The sequence below is a fragment of the Podarcis pityusensis genome, assembly GCF_964106645.2.
Source record: "Podarcis pityusensis genome assembly, chromosome: 5".
In the NCBI taxonomy this organism is placed as follows: domain Eukaryota; kingdom Metazoa; phylum Chordata; class Lepidosauria; order Squamata; family Lacertidae; genus Podarcis; species Podarcis pityusensis.
Genome location: NC_138032.1, coordinates 77,819,155 through 77,841,948, shown reverse-complemented (window position 1 = coordinate 77,841,948; position 22,794 = coordinate 77,819,155). Strand labels below are relative to the sequence as shown.

Here is a 22,794-nt window from a genome sequence, read left to right as displayed (position 1 = left end):
CAGAGCCAACTTTCCCGCCGGCAGAGCCGATGGAAATCGGAACAGCGCGCGCGCGCGCAGTTTCAAAGCCCAGTGAGGGGGGAAAGAAGGAGGGAAAAGGCGCCCGGAAATGCTATCTCTGCCAACAGCCAGGTCACTTTGCCAGAGTCTGCCCCCAGAGGAAGGAATGGCAAGGGATGGTAGGAGCTGTGGAGGGAAGAGAGGAAGAAATACCGAAGCAAGTAAAAGCCAACGCCTGGCTGCCACCGTCGGGGCACAGCAGCCAGGCCAAAGAGCAGTGAAAGTGCCCACGCCAGAACCTCCTAAACCCGCCCTAGTGATAGAAGTGGCGCTAGAGCTGCCAAACGGACACCCTCTAAAGATAAAGGCGCTGTTGGACTCAGGCAGCTCCTGCAATTTCATGAGCAAAGAGTTTGCAGCTGAACACCAGATACAGACGATCCCTTTAAGCAACCCCCTGCAGGTGACCACGATCGATGGCAGGGAGCTGTTGGGAGGAGAAGTCAGCTTGCAGACCGTCCCAATGATAATGAAGGTGGCAAGGCACACCGAACTGATAGCGTTTAATGTGGCCACCTTGGGAGGAGCTCCCATTATATTGGGGATGAGCTGGCTAGCGTTACATGATCCGCTGGTGGGCTGGCATCAGAGAGTGGTTTCTTTTGGTTCAGCACATTGCTTAGAACACTGCAAAGAGGGAAAGGGTTTGGCAGGGGCCCAAGCCACCCTAGCAGGGACTGAAGTAACGGAGAACGTGAAGGTACCACGACAATACGCAGATCTCCGCGACGTCTTCAGCGAAAGGGAAGCTGACCAACTACCCCCGCATAGACCCTTTGACTGTCAAATAAATTTACTCCCTGGGGCACAGCTCCCTGTAGGCAAGCTGTACGCCATGTCAGACAGAGAGATGCAGGAGCTAAGAGAGTTCATTGACAAGAACCTGAAGAGAGGGTTCATCAGAGAGTCCAGGGCGGTGGGGGGCAGCCCAGTGTTTTTTGTGGATAAAAAAAACACGAACAAGCCGAGGCTTGTGTGTGACTTCAGGGCCTTAAATGCAGTGTCAGAACCAGTGGCTTTCCCTATGCCCAGGATTGACGACATTTTGACAAGGGTCAGGAAGGGAAAGATTTTTACTAAACTGGACCTAAGGGGGGCGTACAACCTGATACGAATAAGGAAGGGGGATGAATGGAAAACCACCATGTTCACCCCTTTGGGGGCATTTGAATATTTAGTTATGCCCTTCGGCCTACAAGGAGGCTCCGCGTGCTTTCAATCGTTTATGAACCATGTCCTGGGGCCTTTGCTTTACAAGAATTGTGTGGCCTTCTTAGACGACGTGTTGGTGTATTCTGAGAATGAGGAGCAGCATGTGAGAGACGTCAGAGAAGTGTTGAGCAGGCTGCAAGCCAACCAGCTGTGGGTGAAACTGGAGAAGTGTCAGTTTCATACCAAGGAGGTGGAATTCCTGGGGTATCGCCTGTCAGACAAGGGATTGGCCATGGATCCCGGCAAGGTCCAGGCGGTGCTGGAATGGAAAACACCCAAAACAAGGAAGGATGTGCAGAGGTTCCTAGGATTTGGGAACTTCTATCGTAAGTTCATCCGAAACTTTGCCCACCTGACGGCGCCCATTACGGACTGTCTCAGCAGTAAGAAGAAGTTCGTTTGGACTGAGGAGGCGGAGCGAGCATTTGAGGAACTAAAAAGGGCCTTCGCCTCGGAACAACAACTCCTGCATGTGGATTTACAAAAACCGATGAGAGTGGAAACTGACGCATCAGACAGAGCTATTGGGGCGGTGCTTCTGCAGCCAGGGAAGGAGGAGTCAGAGTGGAGACCGTGTGCTTTTTTTTCGCGAAAGCTGAACAAATCCGAGAGGAACTACACGGTGTATGACCGAGAACTACTAGCCATTCATGAGGCGTTCCGGAGATGGAGGCACCTGCTAATTGGCGCACAACATAAGGTGCAAGTGTGCACTGACCACAAGAACCTAGAGTATTGGAGGACGGCACGAGTGCTCAACCAACGGCAAGTGAGATGGGCCCAGGAGTTCTCCAAATTTAACTTTGAGATTTGTTACGTGCCAGGCCCAGAGAACATTAGGGCGGACGCTCTCTCACGCAAACCTGAATATTTGGAGGGGGAGGGAGCACCCGAAGAGAGACATGTCATTCCAGAGGACCGCTGGGTGTGTGGGGCGGCATTGGTGGGACAAAGAGAACTGGTAGAGGAAACAGAGAATGATGAATACGCCCAGAATAAGCTCAGAGGTCTTAGGGGTGAGGGAGAGGAACCAGGGGGTTTCGAGGAAAGAAATGGAGCTTTGTATTACAAAGGGGCACTGTATATCCCTGAAGGAGACTTAAGGGGGAGGGTACTCAAGCAGTTGCACGACAGCCCCACGGCGGGGCATTTTGGACAACACAAAACCATGTGGTTGGTCACCAGGGAATTTTGGTGGCCTAAGGTGAGGGAAGATGTACGGGAGTATGTAAGAGGGTGTGAGCAATGCCAGCGAGCCAAAGGGGAGAGGCGGGCACCGGCGGGGCTATTAGAACCCTTACCAACCCCAGAACGACCTTGGGAGGCAGTGTCGATAGATTTTATGACTGATCTGCCGAAGTCCAAGGGGAAAACAGCCATCATGGTGGTGGTAGACCTACTAACAAAGATGTGCCACTTTGTAGCCTGCTCGCATGCAGTCACGGCGGAAGAGACAGCGAAGTTATTTGTAGAACACATTTTTAGGTTGCACGGGGTGCCATTGAGGGTGGTCTCAGACCGAGGAAAACAATTTACTTCCAGGTTCTGGAGGAAGCTCATGAGCTTACTGCAGGTGGAGGTCAACTTTTCGACTGCCCGGCACCCTGAAACCAACGGGCAGGCGGAAAGAGCAAACGGGGTCCTCCAGCAATACCTGAGGTGTTATGTCAATGACAGAGAGAATGACTGGGTAGAAAAGTTGGCGCTGGCGGAATTTGCCTACAACAATGCCGAGAATGTGTCCACAGGGATGAGCCCCTTCTTGGCTAATTATGGGTGTCATCCCAGGGCTTTCCCAGGGGGAGAAGGGGAGAGATGGGGTGTCCCGGCAGCCGAGCATTTTGTAGAAGAAATGGAAGCAATCCATCGTCAGCTCCAACTCAACTTAGAAAGGGCGAAGGAAGAATACAAGAGGCAGGCAGACAAGAACCGAAGGGAAGGTGAAACCATAAGGGTGGGAGATAGGGTGTGGCTGTCAACCCAAGGGTTGCCGTTCAAAGGAGGTTGTAAGAAATTAAGACCCAGGAGATTGGGTCCCTTTGAGGTCATTCAACAGGTCAACCCAGTGGCTTTCAGGCTCCGGTTACCCAACCACATGAAACTGCACCCAGTATTTCACAGGTCGTTACTGTCACCGTATGAGGGGGGACGAGAAGGGATGGCCACTCGGGGACCGGTCATAGAAGAAAGGGAATGCAGCAGCCATGTGGCAGAAATCCTCGACGCCAGGTGGAAGGGGGATCAGGTGGAGTATTTGGTAGCGTGGGAAGGAGAACCGGAGTCAGAAAACACTTGGGTAATGGCAGAAGATATCAATGACGAGGTATTGATAGAAACGTTCCATCAAAGGTTCCCAAGGAAACCTCAGCCTGTGGAGAGGTTCCGGAGGGAATACTTTGGGACCACCGATGAGGAGGAGGAGTTGGAAGGATTCTCGGAATCGGAAGGGGAAGGGGAGATGGACTCTGAGGAGGAGGAGTACTTCGAGACCAGGAACCGCAACAGGTGGAGAGAAGTGTTCGGGACATCGGAAGATGAAGGAAGTTCATTCCGGGGTTTTGCCTCCTCACCGCCCGTAGAGGAGGGGGCGAGAGGGGATGAAGGGGGCCCTGGAGGGGAGGTGGATGTCAGGGAACTGCCATCGGAAGGAAGGGAAGTGAAAGGGCTCACACAGGTTGGGAGAGACTCAGCAGCTGAAGAGGGAACCAGTAGGGGGAGAGGAGCTGAGCTGAGGGAAAGGGAGCTGGAGGGATGGCTCAGAGACACTTCCAGCGAAAACAGTGGGGAGGTTTCAGGACCTCCTGTAGGGACACCCACTCCTCGCCGGAAACTGTCACGCAGAGAGTCCAGAAGACGTGTTTCCGTTAAGGAGCTTTTATGTTGGAAGCGATTCCGAAAGCAACCACTGTCGGAATCTGCCAGTGACTGACGGAGCCATGTTTAAGGGGCTCCGTTACAGACAGAGGTTTGCAAACTTGACCAAACTCTGAGGGACTAGGATTTTACACACAAGCAGCTCATCGTCCCATCACATTGCCCATCAGAGGTCACCAAATCCTTAGAAAACTATGAGTAGACTCTACATTGTAGCATGACTGTATGAGGCATATATATATATATACAGACATTTTATAATTAATCCAGTTCTGCAGCAATATTAAACATACCCTAACATATTTATTTATTTACTGTCTGCCCTAGTATGGACAAGTGTTTTATTTCAAGTGAAATCTAAAACCGAGATTCCTTTTTTATGAAATAATTTTTTTATTAGATTTCAATTACAGTCCAATAATAGCCTCATTATAATAATACCAATTTATAACCCAGGATCAAAGCCAAAAATCAGCCAAAGCAGTTCAGTTTAGGAAGAATCAGAACAAAGGGACACACCAAAAGTGAAAGAGGAATGTGAGATGCAGTGGGCAGGATCAATTGGGAATGGGTGCTTTAGGAACAAAGTATTTATTGTGGCTTCATGGATCTTGTGGATCTTGTGGATGAGCAACTGTTCCAAGTTCAACAGCACAGTGGGTTGATCACATCCAGCGGAAACAATAACCCAGTATTTATAAGTAATTTATAAAGAGAATATAATGGCAGGGATGAAGCAGACAGAAGGTAAAAAAGGAGAAATTGAGAACACTGTTCAGTGTTGCCTAATCCAAGGCTAAGGTTTTCATAACATCTGTAGGATTTAAATAGGTCTGGTAAAAGAAAAAGATCAGCCAAGGTCATCATGAACCACAAACTCTGAGAAAGATGCAATACTGCTGGAAACAGCAGTGCCAAAGTAGAGATTAAAGGTCATGCAGTGTTTGACAAAAGTAATGATGAAACTTTAGGCACTGGCCTACTATCAACAGGATGGAGTTTGCTACCTCTGAGTTGTAGAGTTCAAAAGTGACAGAGGAATGACAAGAGTAAATAATTTGTTTAGGTCAACCCCACAGAGCATAGGTTTGAGACCACTTGCCCCATTTGTTCATTAGTATATTACATTTAACTTACTTTTGTTATAATTCTATCCAGCCCTTCTTCCCATAGGGCAGTGTACACATAGGTAAAAAAAAAAATCAATCCATTTAAACATTTAAAACCAATAGCCATATAGAAGTAATATCAGTACAAGAGTTTAAATATACAATGAATTACGGTTGGAAGGGATCCCAAGTGTCTATCTATCCAAACGCCTGCAATGCAGGAATCACAACTACATCATACATGACAGATAGCCATCCAACCTCTGCTTTGTCTTACAACCAAAGAGAAACTAAAATATACAAGTGGGAACGGCAACAAAATCTTGCAGTGTGTAGTACTACTAGTCAGGGTTCTAGTCATCCAACAATGTCTCCTTTTGGGATTCTCCATTCAATTCCTCATCCAACTTTACAATTCTATGATTCTATGATCTCCTCTTGCTTTTGGCCTTCCACACAACATACATGTAGCCTTCTATGGCTCCTGGGCGGCGGAGGGGGGTGTTCCTAAAGCTTTCCCCTATAACTTTTACAAACCAAAGGGTTCCTCTAAATATGCTGATACCTTCTTCTTTCTCAGTAGCATCATTTAAATTACATAGCCATCATAACTCAGCACCTGAGAATACTATTAGTATATAAAGCACTTCAATTCTTTGCTCATTCCTCCTACTTTGAAGAACTTCCTGAAAGTAGGAAACAAAATACTATAAACAATTTGAGATAGAGCCTCTAGAGCAGCAACAACTCTGGAGAAGCTGTATTGTGCTTGATTCTGGGAGAAATGCATTTTCCCCAAATAGTAGGGTTATCATTATATTGAGGCACTACTTAAACCATACTAACAAAAACAGGAGGAGCTGTACTACACACAGAGAGAGATATACTAAGCTACTTTCTGTAAACAGCAGGGAATGTTTCCCACTAAATTAGGTTCCTGCAAAGGTCAATTCAGAAATAGAAGATCACCTAAGTAAAGAAAGCAGTCCATGCTTGACCTGACAAAATCATCATAATCTCAGATTTCATTAAAACACACTGGTTTAATTTAATCTCTGATTTAATTTTAAAAAAACAAACCCTTTCAGTGGAGGAACAGGAAAGGGGGAGAAAGAAGAACGCTGGTTTCACTCAGCATTCCTAGAGGTTGGTATCACAGACGGGAACAACCTTCTTCAATGGCAGCACTCCAAATCACTGCTGACAGATGTTCATTCAGACTACAATCTCTGAATATCGATGCCAAGATTGTGGGGCTCTCTCTCACATTAGCTAGCTGGGTTGAGGTTCATGAAATTCTTGCTATGTAGAAGAAGGCTACAAAAAACTCATCCACTCCCAAGCCATGTCTACTTTCAATGAGATTTTGTATAATCAGAGGGGAACTTTACATTATTTATAGCTTTGCATCTTCTACACAAAGACTGTAGCTAAATCTATACAATAATAAAAAGAAAAACTGTTGCTTTGGAATTAAATGTTTACAATCTAGGGATACAATCTTGCATCTAACGCTATGCTTTCAAACTAGGTGACCGCAGCAGAACTAAGTGTGTACAGTGGTACCTTGGTTCTCAAACTTAATCTATTCTGGGAGGCCGTTCAACTCCTGAAATCATTTGAAAACCAAGGTGCGGCTTCCGATTGGCTGCAGGAGTTTCTTGCACTCAAGCAGAAGCCGCGTTGGACGTTTGGCTTCCAAAAATCATTTGCAAACTGGAACACTTACTTCCGGGTTTGCGGCATTCGGGAGCCGATTTGTTCAACAACTAAGCCATTCAAGAACCAAGGTACCACTGTATACCTGAATCCAAATAACTGGATTCATCCAAGAGACTGTTGATCCACCTGAGCATCTTGCCCCAAAGATGATAAATTTGACACTGCACTATAATTGCCTAGATGAGAAGGAACAACAGTTGGTTTTTAATAGACCTGCAAGTACTCACTCGTTCAGGTTAGCAAGAACAGTTGAATTTAGAAGTAACATTAAACTACAAGACGTAAGAATAAACCATGGTTAATTTAAAACAGGAAGCAATGCTTGAACTTGTGGCCATGCAGGAGGAAGAAAGAGAAGGGAGGTGTGTATGAGCTTGAGGCTCACAGAGGATCATTCCCATAATGCTAAGGAATGCTTTGTGTTTCATCTCATGGAGGCCTATGAGGCATTCATTGACCCTTGTTATAAAATCAGAAAGGACAAGTGTCAAGCAGGCACATCACGGCACAGACCCAGTCAAGCACCCTGCCCACACCCTCAGCTGAAATCAACCGATATCCATCTAATCACCTGCAACAAGCAGAACCTAAGCTGCCTTTTGGTATAAGGTAAAGGTAAAGGTACCCCTTCCCGTACGGGCCAGTCGTGTCCGACTCTAGGGTTGTGCGCCCATCTCACTTAAGAGGCCGGGGGCTAGCGCTGTCCGGAGACACTTCCGGGTCACGTGGCCAGCGTGACGAAGCTGCTCTGGCGAGCCGGCATCAGCACAGCACACGGAAACGCCGTTTACCTTCCCGCTATAAAGCGGTACCTATTTATCTACTTGCACTTAGGGGTGCTTTCGAACTGCTAGGTGGGCAGGAGCTGGGACCGAAAGACGGGAGCTTACCCCGCTGCGGGGATTCGAACTGCCGACCATGAGATCGGCAAGCCCTAGGCGCTGAGGTTTTACCCACAGTGCCACCCGCGTCCCTGCCTTTTGGTATAAACCCCAATATATAGCCAAGCCAGAAACAATGCAAGTTACTTTATCTGAAAAATGTGTTTTTAAGACATGAATTATTTATGCAGCAATCCTAAAATTATTTGCTCAAATGCTTGTAAAGCCTTAAACACATTTCACCTCTCATTTCGTTTTAATATCTAATACACAGAAGAATATGGGATAACAATTTTAAAATTATGGAAGAAGAGAATGCTACAGTAAGGCTGTTAATAAATGTCAATTGCCCTGCATTTCTCTAGTGACATATGGCAATCAGTTTTTTATATTACATTTAGATGCTGTACCAAAGTAAAAAAGAGAGATAAAACCTGCAACTGACATATACTGGTTAGAACTAAAAGGCACATTTCCATTACCTTTGTTAATTATTACACCATTTCTTAATCTGTTCCACTATAAGTGGCCAATAGAACATTAGCTTTTTATCTCTGAGGTGGTCAGAGTCTTACTGATGGGTCAATGATCTCTTAAAATGTGACTAACTGCATCAGCAAGTTTGAGCTTTGCTACGAGCTGCAACTGATTGTTGTAACGGCTCTTACTACACAATTAGAAGCCATGAAAGAAAAAAAGGGCTTGCACAAGCAACATAACAAGATAGAAAGTATTTTGACACAAAGCACTGCTATACCATCTCTCTCTCTCTCTCTCTCTCTCTCTCACACACACACACACACACGATAATCTGTGGGGGGGGGGGGGTTCTATTTTGTCTAGCAAATTATCTTTCGGCACTTCAAAGACCAAATTAGAGATCAATGTTATAGTTACTTCTTGGCAAAAGAATTAACAGCCTAATTCTATGCAGAGTTAGGCACACCTAAATTTAAGGAGGCCTAACTGGCTGTTGGAGGTTACTTATATAACGCTTACTGTTGTACACAGAAGGACAGCTAGAATGAAAATGTAGTATGTGCACAACCCACACGTTTAAAATCACAATTTGAGGACAAGAGAAACACTTGGTATTTCAAGCTGAAAACTACTCAAGGCCTTATTTAAATTTGCATTCCGGGGGGAGGGGGGCGCGAAGCAAGTGAGGTGGAAAGAGTACACATGATTCAGTCTCCAAAATGAATTGATTTCTCTAGCCAAACAACTGTCCCACCACATGTGCCAGTAAGTGCCAATATCCTGGCAGTCCCTCCAGCACATGAGGAAGGAACTCAATGACATATGAGCCACCCAATTTGGTGTCAGGTACCATTAACATGCTAATACCTCCCTCACATTTGCCAACATAGATTGATGTTTGTCTTGTACCACAAGGTCATCCAATCCTGCTCTTCAAGGGTCAGCTGCAATTCTGTTCCCACCATACAGTGGTACCTCAGGTTACATACGCTTCAGGTTACAGACTCCGCTAACCCAGAAATAATGCTTCAGGATAAGAACAGAAATCGTGCTCTGGTGGCGCGGCGGCAGCAGGCGGCCCCATTAGCTAAAGTGGTGCTTTAGGTTAAGAACAGTTTCAGGTTAATAACGGACCTCTGGAACGAATTAAGTACTTAACCCGAGGTACCACTGTATAGTTATGCCATCATATATATACACTTTTATTCCTAGGCATCAATCATGGGTGTGATTAGGTGCCTTGCAAGTAGTAGCGAAGATATGGACAACCTGGGCTGTCCAATATAAAGGCAGAAACTGAAAACCTTGGGCATTCCAGTTCATGGCTGAAAATTACTGCAGGTGTTCTCAGATCAGGGGATACCAACCTTTTCAGCCACTGACATTTTTGGACACATCGGCACATTTGCAAACTGGAGAAACTGTCATGGGCATCACAAACACACCATAACCTGTCCCTCACTCCCCTCACCTGAAATAAGACTTCACAACCCAAATTTATAATTACCCCTTTGAAATCATATGTTATTACAACAGTTTCTGCTTTAGTTTCCTGCAAAGGTATATTAGTGACTCACAGGAAACTGGTCAGGAAGAAACAGTTTTGCATTTCCGAGAATTCAGTGATGTGGAACACTTGATCTAAAATGTGAATAGACATCTTTGGTACAATCAGAAATATTTACAGTTATACAATGTCAAGTGTTCTTGGTTAAAGTGTAATGCATAGTCAACTTATGCAATGGAAGTGCTTTCTACTCAAGATAGATTTGGGACAGAGTTGTGCCCAGATGTGTTTTGGGAACAAACAATGGATAAGGATTACAGCATTTTGAATGTCAAGCTGATTGCTGTACTTGGGGTCATGAAATATTTTGCTCTAACAAAAAATTATTTTCAAATTTTAAGAGATGTTACATCATTTTTTATTTCCTATGCAGCATGTGTGAACACAGCACATAAACGTCCGTATCTGTACGTGCTGCTAAGCTTATGTGCACAGGCTCCTCCCTTGGGAAGCATTTACTGCTTAGTGGCACCAGTTTTATTATGGGGCCAGCTACGTACAAATAAATTGTTTGTAGAGCAAAATACACTGGCTCCAACACCACTATCTAGAGAACAGAGTGCACCCCAAGAATACAGAATGCGGCTAAATGTTCCCGGAGGCAAGTACAGTGGTATCTCGGGTTAAGAACTTAATTCGTTCCGAAGGTCCGTTCTTAACCTGAAACTTTTCTTAACCTGAGGTACCACTTTAGCTAATGGGAACTCCCGCTGCCGCCGTGCCACCACCATGCAATTTGTGTTCTCATCCTGAAACAAAGTTCTTAACCCGAGGTACTATTTCTGGGTTAGCAGAGTCTGTAACCTGAAGCATCTGTAACCTGAAGCATCTGTATCCCGAGGTACCACTGTACTTTCTTGACAGATTTTGTAACACTGTTTACTACGTTTACTTGCTTAGCTTTTCTTTTTGCTGACTTCCAAATGTCGGTTGAAGTTCTCACTAGCTATTGACCTCTGAGATCTTCTTAAAATGAACAGGTGTTTTGTTTCAGTCTTTCTGTAACAACTTACTTATGAAAAAAACCCATGCAGAATGTAATTGAGCTTCCCCTAGAATGGTAGCTTAAAGTACTCACTCACATTTAAATGTGAGGCAAATCTATGGAATACAAGGAATAAAGTTGGAATTTTCTGCTGTAATGGTTCTAGGGGTTGCTCGTGCGTAGGCCGGTGCAAACACCTGGCTGGGTTGCCTGAGTGAACCTTTTCTGTCCGGACAGCCACTCACCCATGGCTGTCTCAATCGCTGGCAGAATCCGTCAGTGGGTGTTTCTTAAACTTCTTCCAGCAAAGAAGCTCTTTGACGCCTAGTCTCCTCCTACTCTCTCTGCGCGAAAGCCTTCTGTGCAAGGAGGGCGTAGGCAGCGGAGGACCCCTACTCTCCCCGCTGGTCCCCGGCAAGGAGTCATGGGACCGCCTCGCCGCTTCCCCCATCTGCCCCCCATCTCCACTGGTGCTACACTGATTCTCTTCCCCAGAAGATGGGCTGCTTCTCCCAATCCCGGGACGCTCTCTGGGATCCCTCTGGATTTTGCTCTCTCCCTCCGGCACTGATGGCAGTTCCCTGACATCTGCATTAATAGTTCTGAACAATATTTTAAAAGTTAGCTTGATATGTAGCTAATTTTCTACAATTTTAATTGGCAATAAGCTTCATTGAACAGGATGGCTCACTTTAAAGTGAATACAGGCAACTCCCAATTTACATAGGGGTTACTTTCCAGGACACCATACATTTAAGTGAAATCACATATATTTGAAACACCACTGAAAAAGCCTGCAAACACTCCATTCTGCCCCCACCCGTTTTTGTGATGTTTTTGGGTCACTTCTGGGTTCAACGCGATGTGCATATGAGGAGTTGCACACATATTGAACATGCTTAAAGGTGAAGTTGTCTGTATGTAGGGACAGCATATTTATTTACTTGATTATAGCCTGATTTTCCTCACAGGATGGACCCAAAGTAAGTTACAACTTCATAGAAGAACTCAAAAGTAAATCTATAACCAACATTACCATAAAATTAATATTTTTTTATACTGTTTTGAAAATATTTACTAACCCCTCCCCCCCAATGTTAGTTTTCCTAAAACGATTCCGATTGAACCAACTGAGTCTTGTGAGCCAGATTCACAACTGAAGTGTCAGAAGAGGTTGAGGCTCACAGCCAGTCATCAGCTTAACTTCTGATACTGATGCCATAAGGAGTAAGACCTCACCAAAAGGTGTGAAGCAGGCATTCCCATTTATATTTCAATCTCTATATCTAATTCTAGCCAAGGTTTTGATTGCTTCCAGGCAACCTTTTTATTGAGGGTTCATTTTGATACGTTTGCCAGGTTAGACAATGCTGTACAAAGCAAACACTATTCTACACTTTCCTGTACCTTTTCCTGTCACCTTCCTTATTGCTGCTGATATTCTTGGAAGTAGGTTTGCTGCACAAGTCCTCCAAATCAGCTTTAATGGTGAAACCTGAATTTGCCAGCATGTGATTTAATCCTACCCACAATCTTGTGACAGTCTTGAAGCATCCCCCCCAACTCACCTCACAGAAAGTTGAATACAATTCAGTAGTCACTGCAGCTTAACTCAGATCAATTCACAGGATCATACTGCTAAATCTTTTTCAAAAAGGCATTTTCACTGTAAACAAAAAATAATGAACTCGGTTATCTACTTGCTTGTTATCGGCATGTGAATGTTAGCAGTTTCAACAAAATGTTCTCTGTTTATATAAACAGTTCTGCTAATTTTAAATAGGAAAGAAACCAGTCTGCCACTACTGACTTTGGGCTGTTTCTAGCTCAAATGCCACTTATCTATAAGACATCTGGAATCAGCAAGATGTTGATTTCTAGAGCTGTTTAATTTTAAGGAAAAAAGAATACATTATGTAGCCCTTCTGAGACATTTTTTACCATTCAAGTATTCCTTGCTTTGGGTGACCCCTCATCTATGACACAACTGTGAAAACTAGCAATGTTATTTTCCAAGATGTAAAAGACCAGAACTACTTTTTAAAAAAGAGTCAGCTATCATAACGCTTTAAATTCTTCATTGGGTGGGCAGGTGGATGGGACAAATGCATACTTAAGGCTGGCAGATTGAATATTCAGTGTAGGGTGGGGGAACCAGCATATCCATGTGCATGCCAGTACCTGGCAGCCCTGCTGACCTTGAGGCCTGTGAGTTTCCTCAAGCCTGGGAAGGGGAGCAAAACACCAGCTGGGGATGAAATATGTTAAGTTACTCAAAAGCCAGAGAGAGAGAATCTGTTGGCACATAGTGGGGCCCTCGTCGTATGAGAGACAAAGAGGAAGAGAGTGGGTTGCCGTGAGTAAAATACAGTGGTACCTCGGGTTAAGAACTTAATTCGTTCTGGAGGTCCGTTCTTAACCTGAAACTGTTCTTAACCTGAGGTACCATTTTAGCTAATGGGGCCTCCAGCTGCCACTGCGTGATTTCTGTTCTCATCCTGAAGCAAAGTTCTTAACCCGAGGTACTATTTCTGGGTTAGCAGTCTGTAACCTGTAGTGTCTGTAACCCGAGGTACCACTGTATGGGTTGGGAACTATTGCTAATACCGTTGGTTGTTTAATCAGTTTAAATGTTGTGCTTGTTTTTACATACATATTTGGTTAAACTTAAAATGTTACTTTTCGTTGCTGTAGTTTTGCTTGTTTAACTTATGATAGCACTGTTTATTGGTCCTGTTTATAATATTTTGTAGATTTTTTTATATTGTTTTTACCATTTATTTTTATTACTTTGTTCCCCACAGTGGGATTGAAAACATACAACTAAGAGTGGGCTACAAATACTGTAAATAAAAATATAAATAACTAAATAACCCACACACCATCAGGAAACCTAGTAATAAGAGAACTAAGCAGATGGATCTTCTACACAGGCAGCATTACAGAAGAAAGAAAATGAATTCTAAGGGCTTATGGAGCTTAGCAGCTACTCACACAACAACCAGCTGTACCAATAAGCAAGTAAACAACTTGCTTCTTTATCTTGGTTAATAGAAAAACCCTGTCTCGGCTGCAGTTATCAAGTGCAATATTGTGCTGGTAAATTGTGCTCCAAAATTATCAACTCCCAATTTTTTTTTGCAGAGAATAGTCAGTAGTTTTAACTGGAATTCAGCAAGCATCACAAGTAATAGTGCCTTTTAATATTTGCTTGAAGATACCAAATGACTCTGTACACACTCCAAAAATATATACTTCAATTACATTTTAATAGATATGTTCCAAAGGCCAGAACTAAAATCTAGTCAGTGCAGATTGTGTTAAGAAAAGCAGAAGCAGATCCCTGGTTTTCATTAAGGATTGCTGCCATCTGAGGGCTGTTGCCTGCCTGCATACCATGTCCTTGAACTAGGGAGTCCTGTTGCAGTGACATCAGCACATAGTTAAAGTTAACTATGATTGCCCTTCTAATCATGGCTTGTGGTGGGTTCACAAACTACGCTTAAAACAAACCATGGGGGGCAGGGGGCAATGTCCCTTTGCAAACCATGTCCCATTATGTCTGCAAAAGGTTGAGATGGTAGAAAAAGAAGCAGTTTAGTTATTCAGTTTTGTTCTTATAGCAGCTCTCGCCTTTAAACCCCTGTGCTCCTTTAAGCGAAAATATACATTTTACAAAGTTTTTCTTGCTTGGGATTTGCAAGATGACTCATGGTGGAAGATGTGGTTTACTCATGCTTCAGTCAAATTGGCTTCTCTCATAAACACAGACTTGATTTGAAGATGCTTCCTCTGCAGAATCCACATGCCTTTAAGAACTCGCCACTGAACTATGGAAAATCACTCTTACAGTGGAGAATATATAAGTCAAGAAAGATATGGTCAAGAAATGAAACCATAGAGAGAAAACTTTGTCAGAACCAGGCAATAGGAAGCTCCCTTTCATCTGGAAAATGTATGCAACATGCTTAAATCTACACATAACCAGAAAGTTGTAATGCCAAAAACTCCAGTTAGCATAACACAAAAAGAAAAATGTGTGTACTCCAACAACTCAGTCCAAAACACTCTTGAAGACAAATACTGAAAGGGCAAAGCAGCTACTTGCTTATATAACTGGCTTGGCCACATTATGGTTTGCATCAACCTATAGCAAGTAACATTATTTCAAAGGAGATTATTATGCATTGCACAAAAATATGGCCATTCATGCATTTTTTTTAAAAAATCATTGTGCTTGTATTCTTGTATAGTGCCTGAATATTTTACATGAATTGGTGGAATGTAAATGTGGTTATAAAAGGAAAGTAAGATATACCTTTTGTCACATAAGTTACTGACACATAAAACTGCACCCCAATATTTGTCAGTGGGAACTGCCAACATAATGTAACCTACATAACAAAATGGAGAACAGCAAACAACAAACTATAAAAACTCCAGCCATTAAATCACCCTGAACACATCATCCCATTCCTCTTTCTACATACCAAGAGACAACTATACTTTTTGAAATACAAGGCAATAGTCTAAGGATGCTATAGCCAACATGTTTTTATTAATATTGCTTCAAAAGTATTATTTGTTAAGGTTATTTGTTTTCCATAAAATTGGTTAGAACAATCTCCCTACAATCATAAACTAATTTAAATGCACACTGTTCTTTCCACTTCATATGTATTCCCAGCCCTGTAACCTTAGTTGATGTTGCAATACCCAGGCACCTGATAAAGAACTTTAAGGAAAAATATTTATGTAAAAGGCCATAGCAAGCAAGAATCAGTAAGGGAGTACAGAGTGCATGAAACCAGTTTATGCTGGCCCACAGATCATATAGGCAACACAAGTTTAATGCAAGGGCAGTGTTTCAAACTGCCAGGTACAACATGTTGAGATTGATATTATGAGCTAAAATATAGGCCTGTAAAAGTCAGGGCTAAAGTATTTTATAATGGTCTAATGTTTACACATTACCCAATTGACAGACCTTTATTATAAATATAGTAAGAAAAACTAGTGCAGTGCTGATGGAGTTAGATTTGGAGAACTAAATTTAAATCCCATGGGTCAATTCTCTGGTTATGGCCAAGTTATTATTTCTCAAACTCTGGGACATGTGCGTAAAATGTAGGTCTTTCAGAACCAGGGTTATATGGTCCTGGCGGCTGCTCCAGTCACCAGTTTAGATGCTGCATTCAGTTATAGTTTCAGAGTCACCTTCAAAGATAGGATGTCACAGTAGTCCAAGTGGGAGATAACCTTACACACACACACAGGGCGGTGTGCACAGTACAGCCTGTCATTGATAGAATTGATGTAAATAAGGCATCATTCTTATCTCCAATGTGGGCTACATTTTGCAGAACTGATATGGTGTCTCACACAGGAAACAATAATATTAAATTATATGGCAAACTCAAGAAATGTGGTTAATTCCAGTTACCCACTGAACAAAAGCAGTCACACATTTCTGCTTTTCCCAGGAAATGTGCTACGAATGGACGAAACACTCCTGGCAGCTTTCTTGTTGACATCTCTGAATAGGGCACTACTTCTAGAGTTCGCTGGTGGAAAGCAAATTACCTGATTGAAGAGGTACTTATTTCCCTTGGAACATTCCTTGTGCTGTTATTGTTTCAGTCTAACAGCAGGCTGGTAGGCTTCATCCTGTCCACTAGTAGGTGCCCCAGTCTGAAAACTGAAGCTCTTCCTATATTTGAACCACACATGAGACAGGAGGATTCCAGCTTGCTGTTTCACGGCTAGATCCCTTCCTTTCAAGTCTTGGCAAGCAAACTCTAGCTAAGTCAGCAGTTGGAATGTCCAGGAGGCTGGCGAAAATTACTTACTGTCATTGCCCTCCCCAGCATCTCTCTTTTTTCCTGCTGTTTGTCTTCTCTGGAAGAGAACCAAGAAAGCCAGCTGTAAATTATCTAACCTACTGAGGCAATCTTTCTATTTCAACTGTATTTAAGCCAGGCTGCTAAGGCTCCTTGGCAGACAAAAAGAGAAGCACCAGCAGCTGGAACTTTATTGTATATTAACTTTCTTTTTGTTTTTTTCTATGCTTGCTGAATTATTGATTTCATTTTCTTTGAATTTATTCCTTAACCTGCTTTCTCCACTGACCTCAACCTCTGTGTTTTGTATTTAATAGTAAGTGGATTTTTCTTGTAAGCTGCTTTAGGCAAACTCAATGTAGAAAGGCAACATATAAACAATGCATTAATTTATTATCCATCAAAAGAGTTACTGGTTCTAAGTGAGCATGCCAGTCAGCTGTTTACTTGTAAAAAATAATAATCTGCTACTCTCTTTGTGTGCACCATAAGCAAACAACACACCATAAGCAATCTGCCAAGGTATGGAGGAGGAAAAATAACCATTTCTTAGAGTAGAATCAGCTCCAAGAGAGCAAACACAGTCTTAAAGGTGCACTGTCACCAATTTTGGTCATTTGCACCACAGATAAACAGTGATTCTAGGCTATTTTCGTAAGGGAAATTTTTTTCCAGGATTGTTCCAGGCCTTCTCAGTAGTCATCTGAAGACAGCCCTGTTCTGATATTTTAATGTATTTTTAATCTCCTGTTGGAAGCCGCCCAGAGTGGCTGGGGAAATGGGCGGGGTATAAGTAATAAATTATTATTATTAATAATAATTATTATAGTCGAGCGCACACTGTGATATGCCCTCCCGTAGGATGTCAAAAAAATAAAGAACTCTGACTTTCTGAAGGCAGTCTTGTATAGGGAAGTTTTAAATGCTTGATGTTTTAAGTTAGTAAGTTTCAGCAAAACTGAGTAAGTAGTACTCTGGATCAAAAACTAAAGGGTCACTTGCAGGAGTTCTTTTGAGCAGGAACTCTGGGGAACTGAGTCCCTTCACCCATTTAAAATTAATTATTATTATTTGTCCGGGGGGCTGGAACGTATATACATGCACCCAATGCCCGAGCCAAAAATCCACCTGTATCCGTAATCAATAAAACTGTGGTCATTTCTAATCCAGATCATGGTCTGTTTGAGTTGATTAATAACATCTTACATTTTGCCACTGCCTCGCACTGCGACTGGGCCCGCAATAAACAAGCAAACTTCCTGGCGAGTTTCCCCTACTTCCCTCCCCCCGATAAAAAACAAGAAAGCAGCACTGGTCACTCATGGATGCGGTGTGCGAAGTGTGAGGCAAGACATTTCCAGGAGAGCCTGAGGGAAGCCACCCCCGAGCAGCGCAATACAGGGGAAGGCCTAAGCCCGGGAGGAGAGGAATGCAAGGCGGCCCGCGGTGCCTGTCAGAAGGACCGAGAGGCCAGCGAGGCCCTCCTTTATTTACTAAAGCGGGGAGCCTCAGGGCAGCTACCTTCCCGCGCCCACCGGCTTCGCCCGGAACCAGCCGACTTACCGCCCCCGAACATACACCCCCACGGTTAAAATACAACCGCCGCTGCGCGCGCTTTGCTAAAAAGGAGGCGGGACAAACCGGAATCCCTCACCCAATCAAAAAGCTCTCTCTTACCTCAGACCCGCTTTCCCTCCGCCGCCGCACCGCGCAGGCGCGCTTCCAAAAAAAAAAAAAGCGCCGCCCGAAAACACGGGCTCCTCCCACAGCCGCCGAAGGAGGTGGCGGTTTGTGGAATGGGTGCGCCTGCGCAATGGGAGGAGGTATTACCATTACCCCTTCCCTTTCCCACCCTTTGGGCCCGCCCCCTGTTTGCCTCCCGCGGAGGGGCCCATTTAAAGGCAGCGGCGGGGGCCCGCTTGCCCTTGTCGTCGAGCCATTGGGCAGCAGCTTCCCTCCTCCTCCTCCTCCCTTTGCTCCTCCCACCCCTTTTTCCCCGCCCTGCCGCGTCGACGCCCTTCAGTTTTCCCCCCTCTCAGAGCGGCGAGCGCCAGCCCAGCGTCTCCCTTGCCCTTTTGCCGCCGCTGAGGTAAACCGCCGGCCGCCCCCCCTCCGCCCCACGAGCCCCTTTTCGCCGCCGCAACCATGTACCGCTGCCTCGGGGAGCTCCTGGCGCCCGTCCGCGCCGCGGGCTCGCCGGCGCTGTCCGGCGCGGAGCCGTGCGCGGCTGCCCTGCTGGCGGGGAGCGGTCCGGGGAGGAGGAGGGCGACGACGACGAGTCGGGACGACGGCGGGCGCCGCCAATACAGCCAAGCGGTGTCGGCGTCGGAGGACGACCCCAACTTCTTCAAGATGGTGGAGGGCTTCTTCGACCGGGGCGCCGGCATCGTGGAGGACAAGCTGGTGGAAGGGCTGCGCACCCGCGAGAGCCCCGAGGAGAAGCGGCACCGCGTCCGCGGCATCCTGCGCATCATCAAGCCCTGCAACCACGTGCTCAGCGTCTCCTTCCCCATCAAGCGGGAAAACGGCGAGTGGGAGGTGGTCGAGGGCTACCGGGCGCAGCACAGCCAGCACCGCACCCCCTGCAAGGGAGGTGAGCCTCGCCTCCCCGAATACCCACCTCCTCCTCCGCTTATTTCCGTGCGCGGCGTAATGTTTTCTCAAAACTTGGGTTCTTGTAGGACTACAGTTCCCATCGTCCCTGACCACTGGTCCTGCTAGCTCTAGGGATGATGGGAGTTGTAGTCCGACAAGAGCCGAGAACCTAAGTTTGAGAAACGCCAGCAGTGTGTTGTAATATGGCCTGGGGGACCAGAGTTCGAATGAGCCACGAACCTCGCTGGGTGGCCTTGAGTTTAACTGCTTCTTTGGGGATCACTCCTAGCCGAGTAGAATTGTCTTCCATAAACACGGTTTTTACAGCAAGTCCTACCTCACAGGGTTGTTGGAAGGAGAGGAACCGTGCACACCGCATTGAGCTCCTTGGAAGAAGTGGTGGTGTACTGTATAAATAATAAAAACCACCTCGCCAAGCTGCTTGGTTTTCTTCCTCCCGAGTTGATTGATGCGCCTCCCTCTCTGAATGGCTCTACCTGAGCCCCAATGCAGAAAAAAAAGGCCATCTCAAAGCCTGTTCATTAAAACCAAAGAAAACGAGGGGGTGGGGAACCCTGAGTCACAATGAATGGGAAACAGCATAGTCCCAGCCAAGATAACTAGCGCTGTATTCTGTGTCCCAGCCAAAATAACTGTGTATGCATTGTGGCTTGGAAAGTGCACAGTGTTTGAAGTGGTGCATGACTCTTAGCTTTTTTTTTTTTTTGGCAGCAGTGGACCACTGAAGGGGGTAGCCCAGAGATGAGTTTTTCTCATCAGTAACTTTAGCAAAGTAAATGCCTTCCTACCATCTTCCCCATCAACATAGTCTGGAGTTACCGTATGCATTGGGTGTGTGTACACCATGTACTTTGCTACTGAAGTAAACAGGTCTGCTGAGTGGGTTGGCTGTAATGTAGTCATTGCCCCCTTGAGAGCTTTCCCTTCTAATATGACTATTGTGGTTTCACCAGCTTAAAAAAAGATTAGTTTTGTGCCTGTTTACTTAGGAGTAAGTCCCGTGTAACCCAAAAGAACTTTGGAGTAAACCTGCATATAAGATGAGGCTTCTTGGATTAGGTCACTTGCACATACGTGCTCAGCACTTAATTTATCACAATCAATTATTGTACCTGGGATGACTCCATTAGAAAGTATAGTTGTTAACAGGAAGTATCATAGTACTGAATTTGTATGTAACCTACCTTCCTGTGGTGTATGTGATCGGGGATTCCACTTATTTTTAGCTTTGTAACAGTATGTTAAAGTAGTTTGGGATGAGAGAGACTGACCCATGATCACCTGGTGAGGTGTGTGTGTTTTTGTGTCTCAGATTCTCTCATTCTAAATATGTGATGTCTTCTTTGCATCTGCCAAGAAATGACTTGCAGAAGTCATCAGAAGCTGAAAGTGAAAGTGGGAGCAATCTCTTAACTGGTGAAGTTGGCACAGAACAAAGATGTGAAAAGCTTGCCTGCTAAATTTCTGCCGACCAGGCAGTTTTACACATGCAAAGAATAAAATACATGGCAACTAACTATTTTGTGCAGGCAAATATGTGGCTAGCCTGGCTGCCAGGTTGGCATCACTGGCATCATGAAGGGAATCTGCATCGCAAGCAGAAGGTCCGAGGTTCAATCCCAGGCATTTCAAAATAGGGTTGGGAGAAACTTCTACCTGAAATCTTGGAGGGCAACTACCTCTATAAGGCAGCTTCCTATGTTCCTATTTTCCACAGTGCCTTGGATCTTGCACTGTTTGGGGTTATTGTGGAAGAGAAATGGCACCCACCACAAAAAATAGTTAAGAATATTCAGAGAAACCTCTGCAGTGGGCTCTTTCTAAGCAGTAAAGGGAGGAAATATATATTAAAAAAATCCCTTTAAAAGCTGAGAAATTCAGCTTTGCTGTAATAGTACATACCAAGAGTACATACCTTCTCCAGTTTTGAAACTCTCATTGTTCTAGGCTCATTTTGCTACAATTTCATTACCCTGAGCAGTTTCTGAATTCTGGGCGCAGTACTACACCTAAGATTTCAGATTAAAAGTAGGAGGAAAGGAGGACCTTTTTCTGCCTCTCCACTTCCAACTACTCTCCGAAGACTGGAGGAGACCCTCTTAAGAATATTAGGGAGGTTGGCAGGAGAAGGACTAGACCAGGGGTCAGCAAGGTTACCTCGCCTGAACCGGTACACTCCAGCCGAGATCCCTCCGTGGGCCGGATCGCATGAGCGCCCGTGCCCATGATGTCCTGTGTCTGTGCAGATGTCTTTTCCGGCATCTACGTGTGCGCAGACGCACAGATGCAATTTTTGGTGCAGCGGAAGCATGTTCCTGCCCCGTGCTGTGCTGGTTTAGCGCTGCGTGCGGGGACTTGCCGAGCGGGCGGCTCAGTTCGGGGGTGGCTTGTGGGCCAGTTAAACAACCCCCGTGGGCCACTTGTGGCCCATGGGCCTTAGGTTGCCAACACCTGGACTAGACTATGTGAAAAATGAACATAATATTTTAGCTCCAGTTCATTCATTTTCAGCTTTGTATTCTTGTTATAAAAAAAGCACACCTAGACATTCCGTTGTTGCACCCATAACCTAGGTTTAAGGTGCCATTTAGCTCCTAGCTTTCATATCTCAGTTTCTAACACTGGTCTTCTTTCCTACACTTCTTACAGAAATTGTTTTCTAGTTTGCTAACTACATAAAGTGTAGAATTCTTATGTGCTTTTCCATAATTGTTACCATACCACCTATATAATTTAAGTAATTACTATTTAAAAATTGCTCCTTCGGGAGTAGTCATATGCTGTATAGTAGGCAGTCTCTCCTGCAGAAGAACTCGTCTATGATGTACATACTCTAGCACCATATCTATATCCATGACGCTGGGAGTAAATGTGCCTTGAGGGTATGTAAGATGGAAGTAATTATTTGTGCCTTGGGAGGCAACACTTAATTTCTTTGGGAATGGAGGAGGAAATACTGTTTCCAAAGGCAAACTGTTGAGTAATCCTGTAGGGATTATTCAGTATTAGGTGCCTCACTCCACACATGAGAACATACGCTCATAGAAGACAGAGGAGTAGAGCTTTGGCATTTATCATTAAGTTAAATAAGTGCCTTTTAATTTTTTTGTCTGCTTGCTTGTGTGATCAGGGTAGAACTATAATGCAATCATATACATGTTTACTCAGAAGTAAGACTTTCAGCATGGCTTATTCTTGTGACATCTCATAAGTTCCATGCAGATTAGCTGAGGAAGCCAAGGATCAGAAAGGGGACAATTTGCATCCTCCTGAGGAGGCTTTGTGGAGAGGTTTAAACGTGTCTGCCCAGCACTGAAACTGCTTTAATAAAAAAATAGATATTTGGGCTGCTGTAGCTAGAAAAACATAATTGGGGTGGGGGGCATATTAGACCATAATGCATGTGGCAGTCAGTTGCCTAAGGGCAAATCCTGCAAAAAGAACTCTA

The 22,794-nt window shown here is 44.6% G+C and overlaps 2 protein-coding genes and 1 long non-coding RNA gene across 9 annotated transcripts in view; 1 reads left to right on the top strand and 2 right to left on the bottom strand.

Moving 5' to 3' along the window:
• Positions 1-11,258, bottom strand: part of LOC308477000 — a 46,656-nt gene extending 35,398 nt beyond the window's left edge. The window contains exons 1-2 of the long non-coding RNA XR_013986331.1: positions 7,955-11,258; positions 6,973-7,573 (exon numbers count right to left, since the gene is read on the bottom strand). This is a non-coding gene — a long non-coding RNA (uncharacterized lncRNA). The remainder of the gene's footprint in view (positions 1-6,972; positions 7,574-7,954) is intronic.
• Positions 1-18,315, bottom strand: part of SHLD2 (shieldin complex subunit 2) — a 35,207-nt gene extending 16,892 nt beyond the window's left edge. For 2 of the 7 annotated variants that reach the window (XM_081004925.1, XM_081004931.1), the window contains exons 1-3: positions 17,937-18,281; positions 16,334-16,788; positions 12,459-12,556 (exon numbers count right to left, since the gene is read on the bottom strand). The gene's annotated coding sequence lies outside the window, so the exon portion shown is untranslated. The other 5 variants (XM_081004926.1, XM_081004929.1, XM_081004927.1 and 2 more) reach the window with 5 other exon arrangements.
• Positions 18,316-18,741: 426 nt separating this feature from the next.
• GLUD1 (glutamate dehydrogenase 1) overlaps positions 18,742-22,794 on the top strand; it is a 35,565-nt gene continuing 31,512 nt past the window's right edge. Inside the window, exon 1 of the mRNA XM_081005005.1 lies at positions 18,742-19,323. Coding sequence (XP_080861131.1) covers positions 18,876-19,323 — 448 coding nt within the window. The 5' untranslated portion in view covers positions 18,742-18,875. The remainder of the gene's footprint in view (positions 19,324-22,794) is intronic.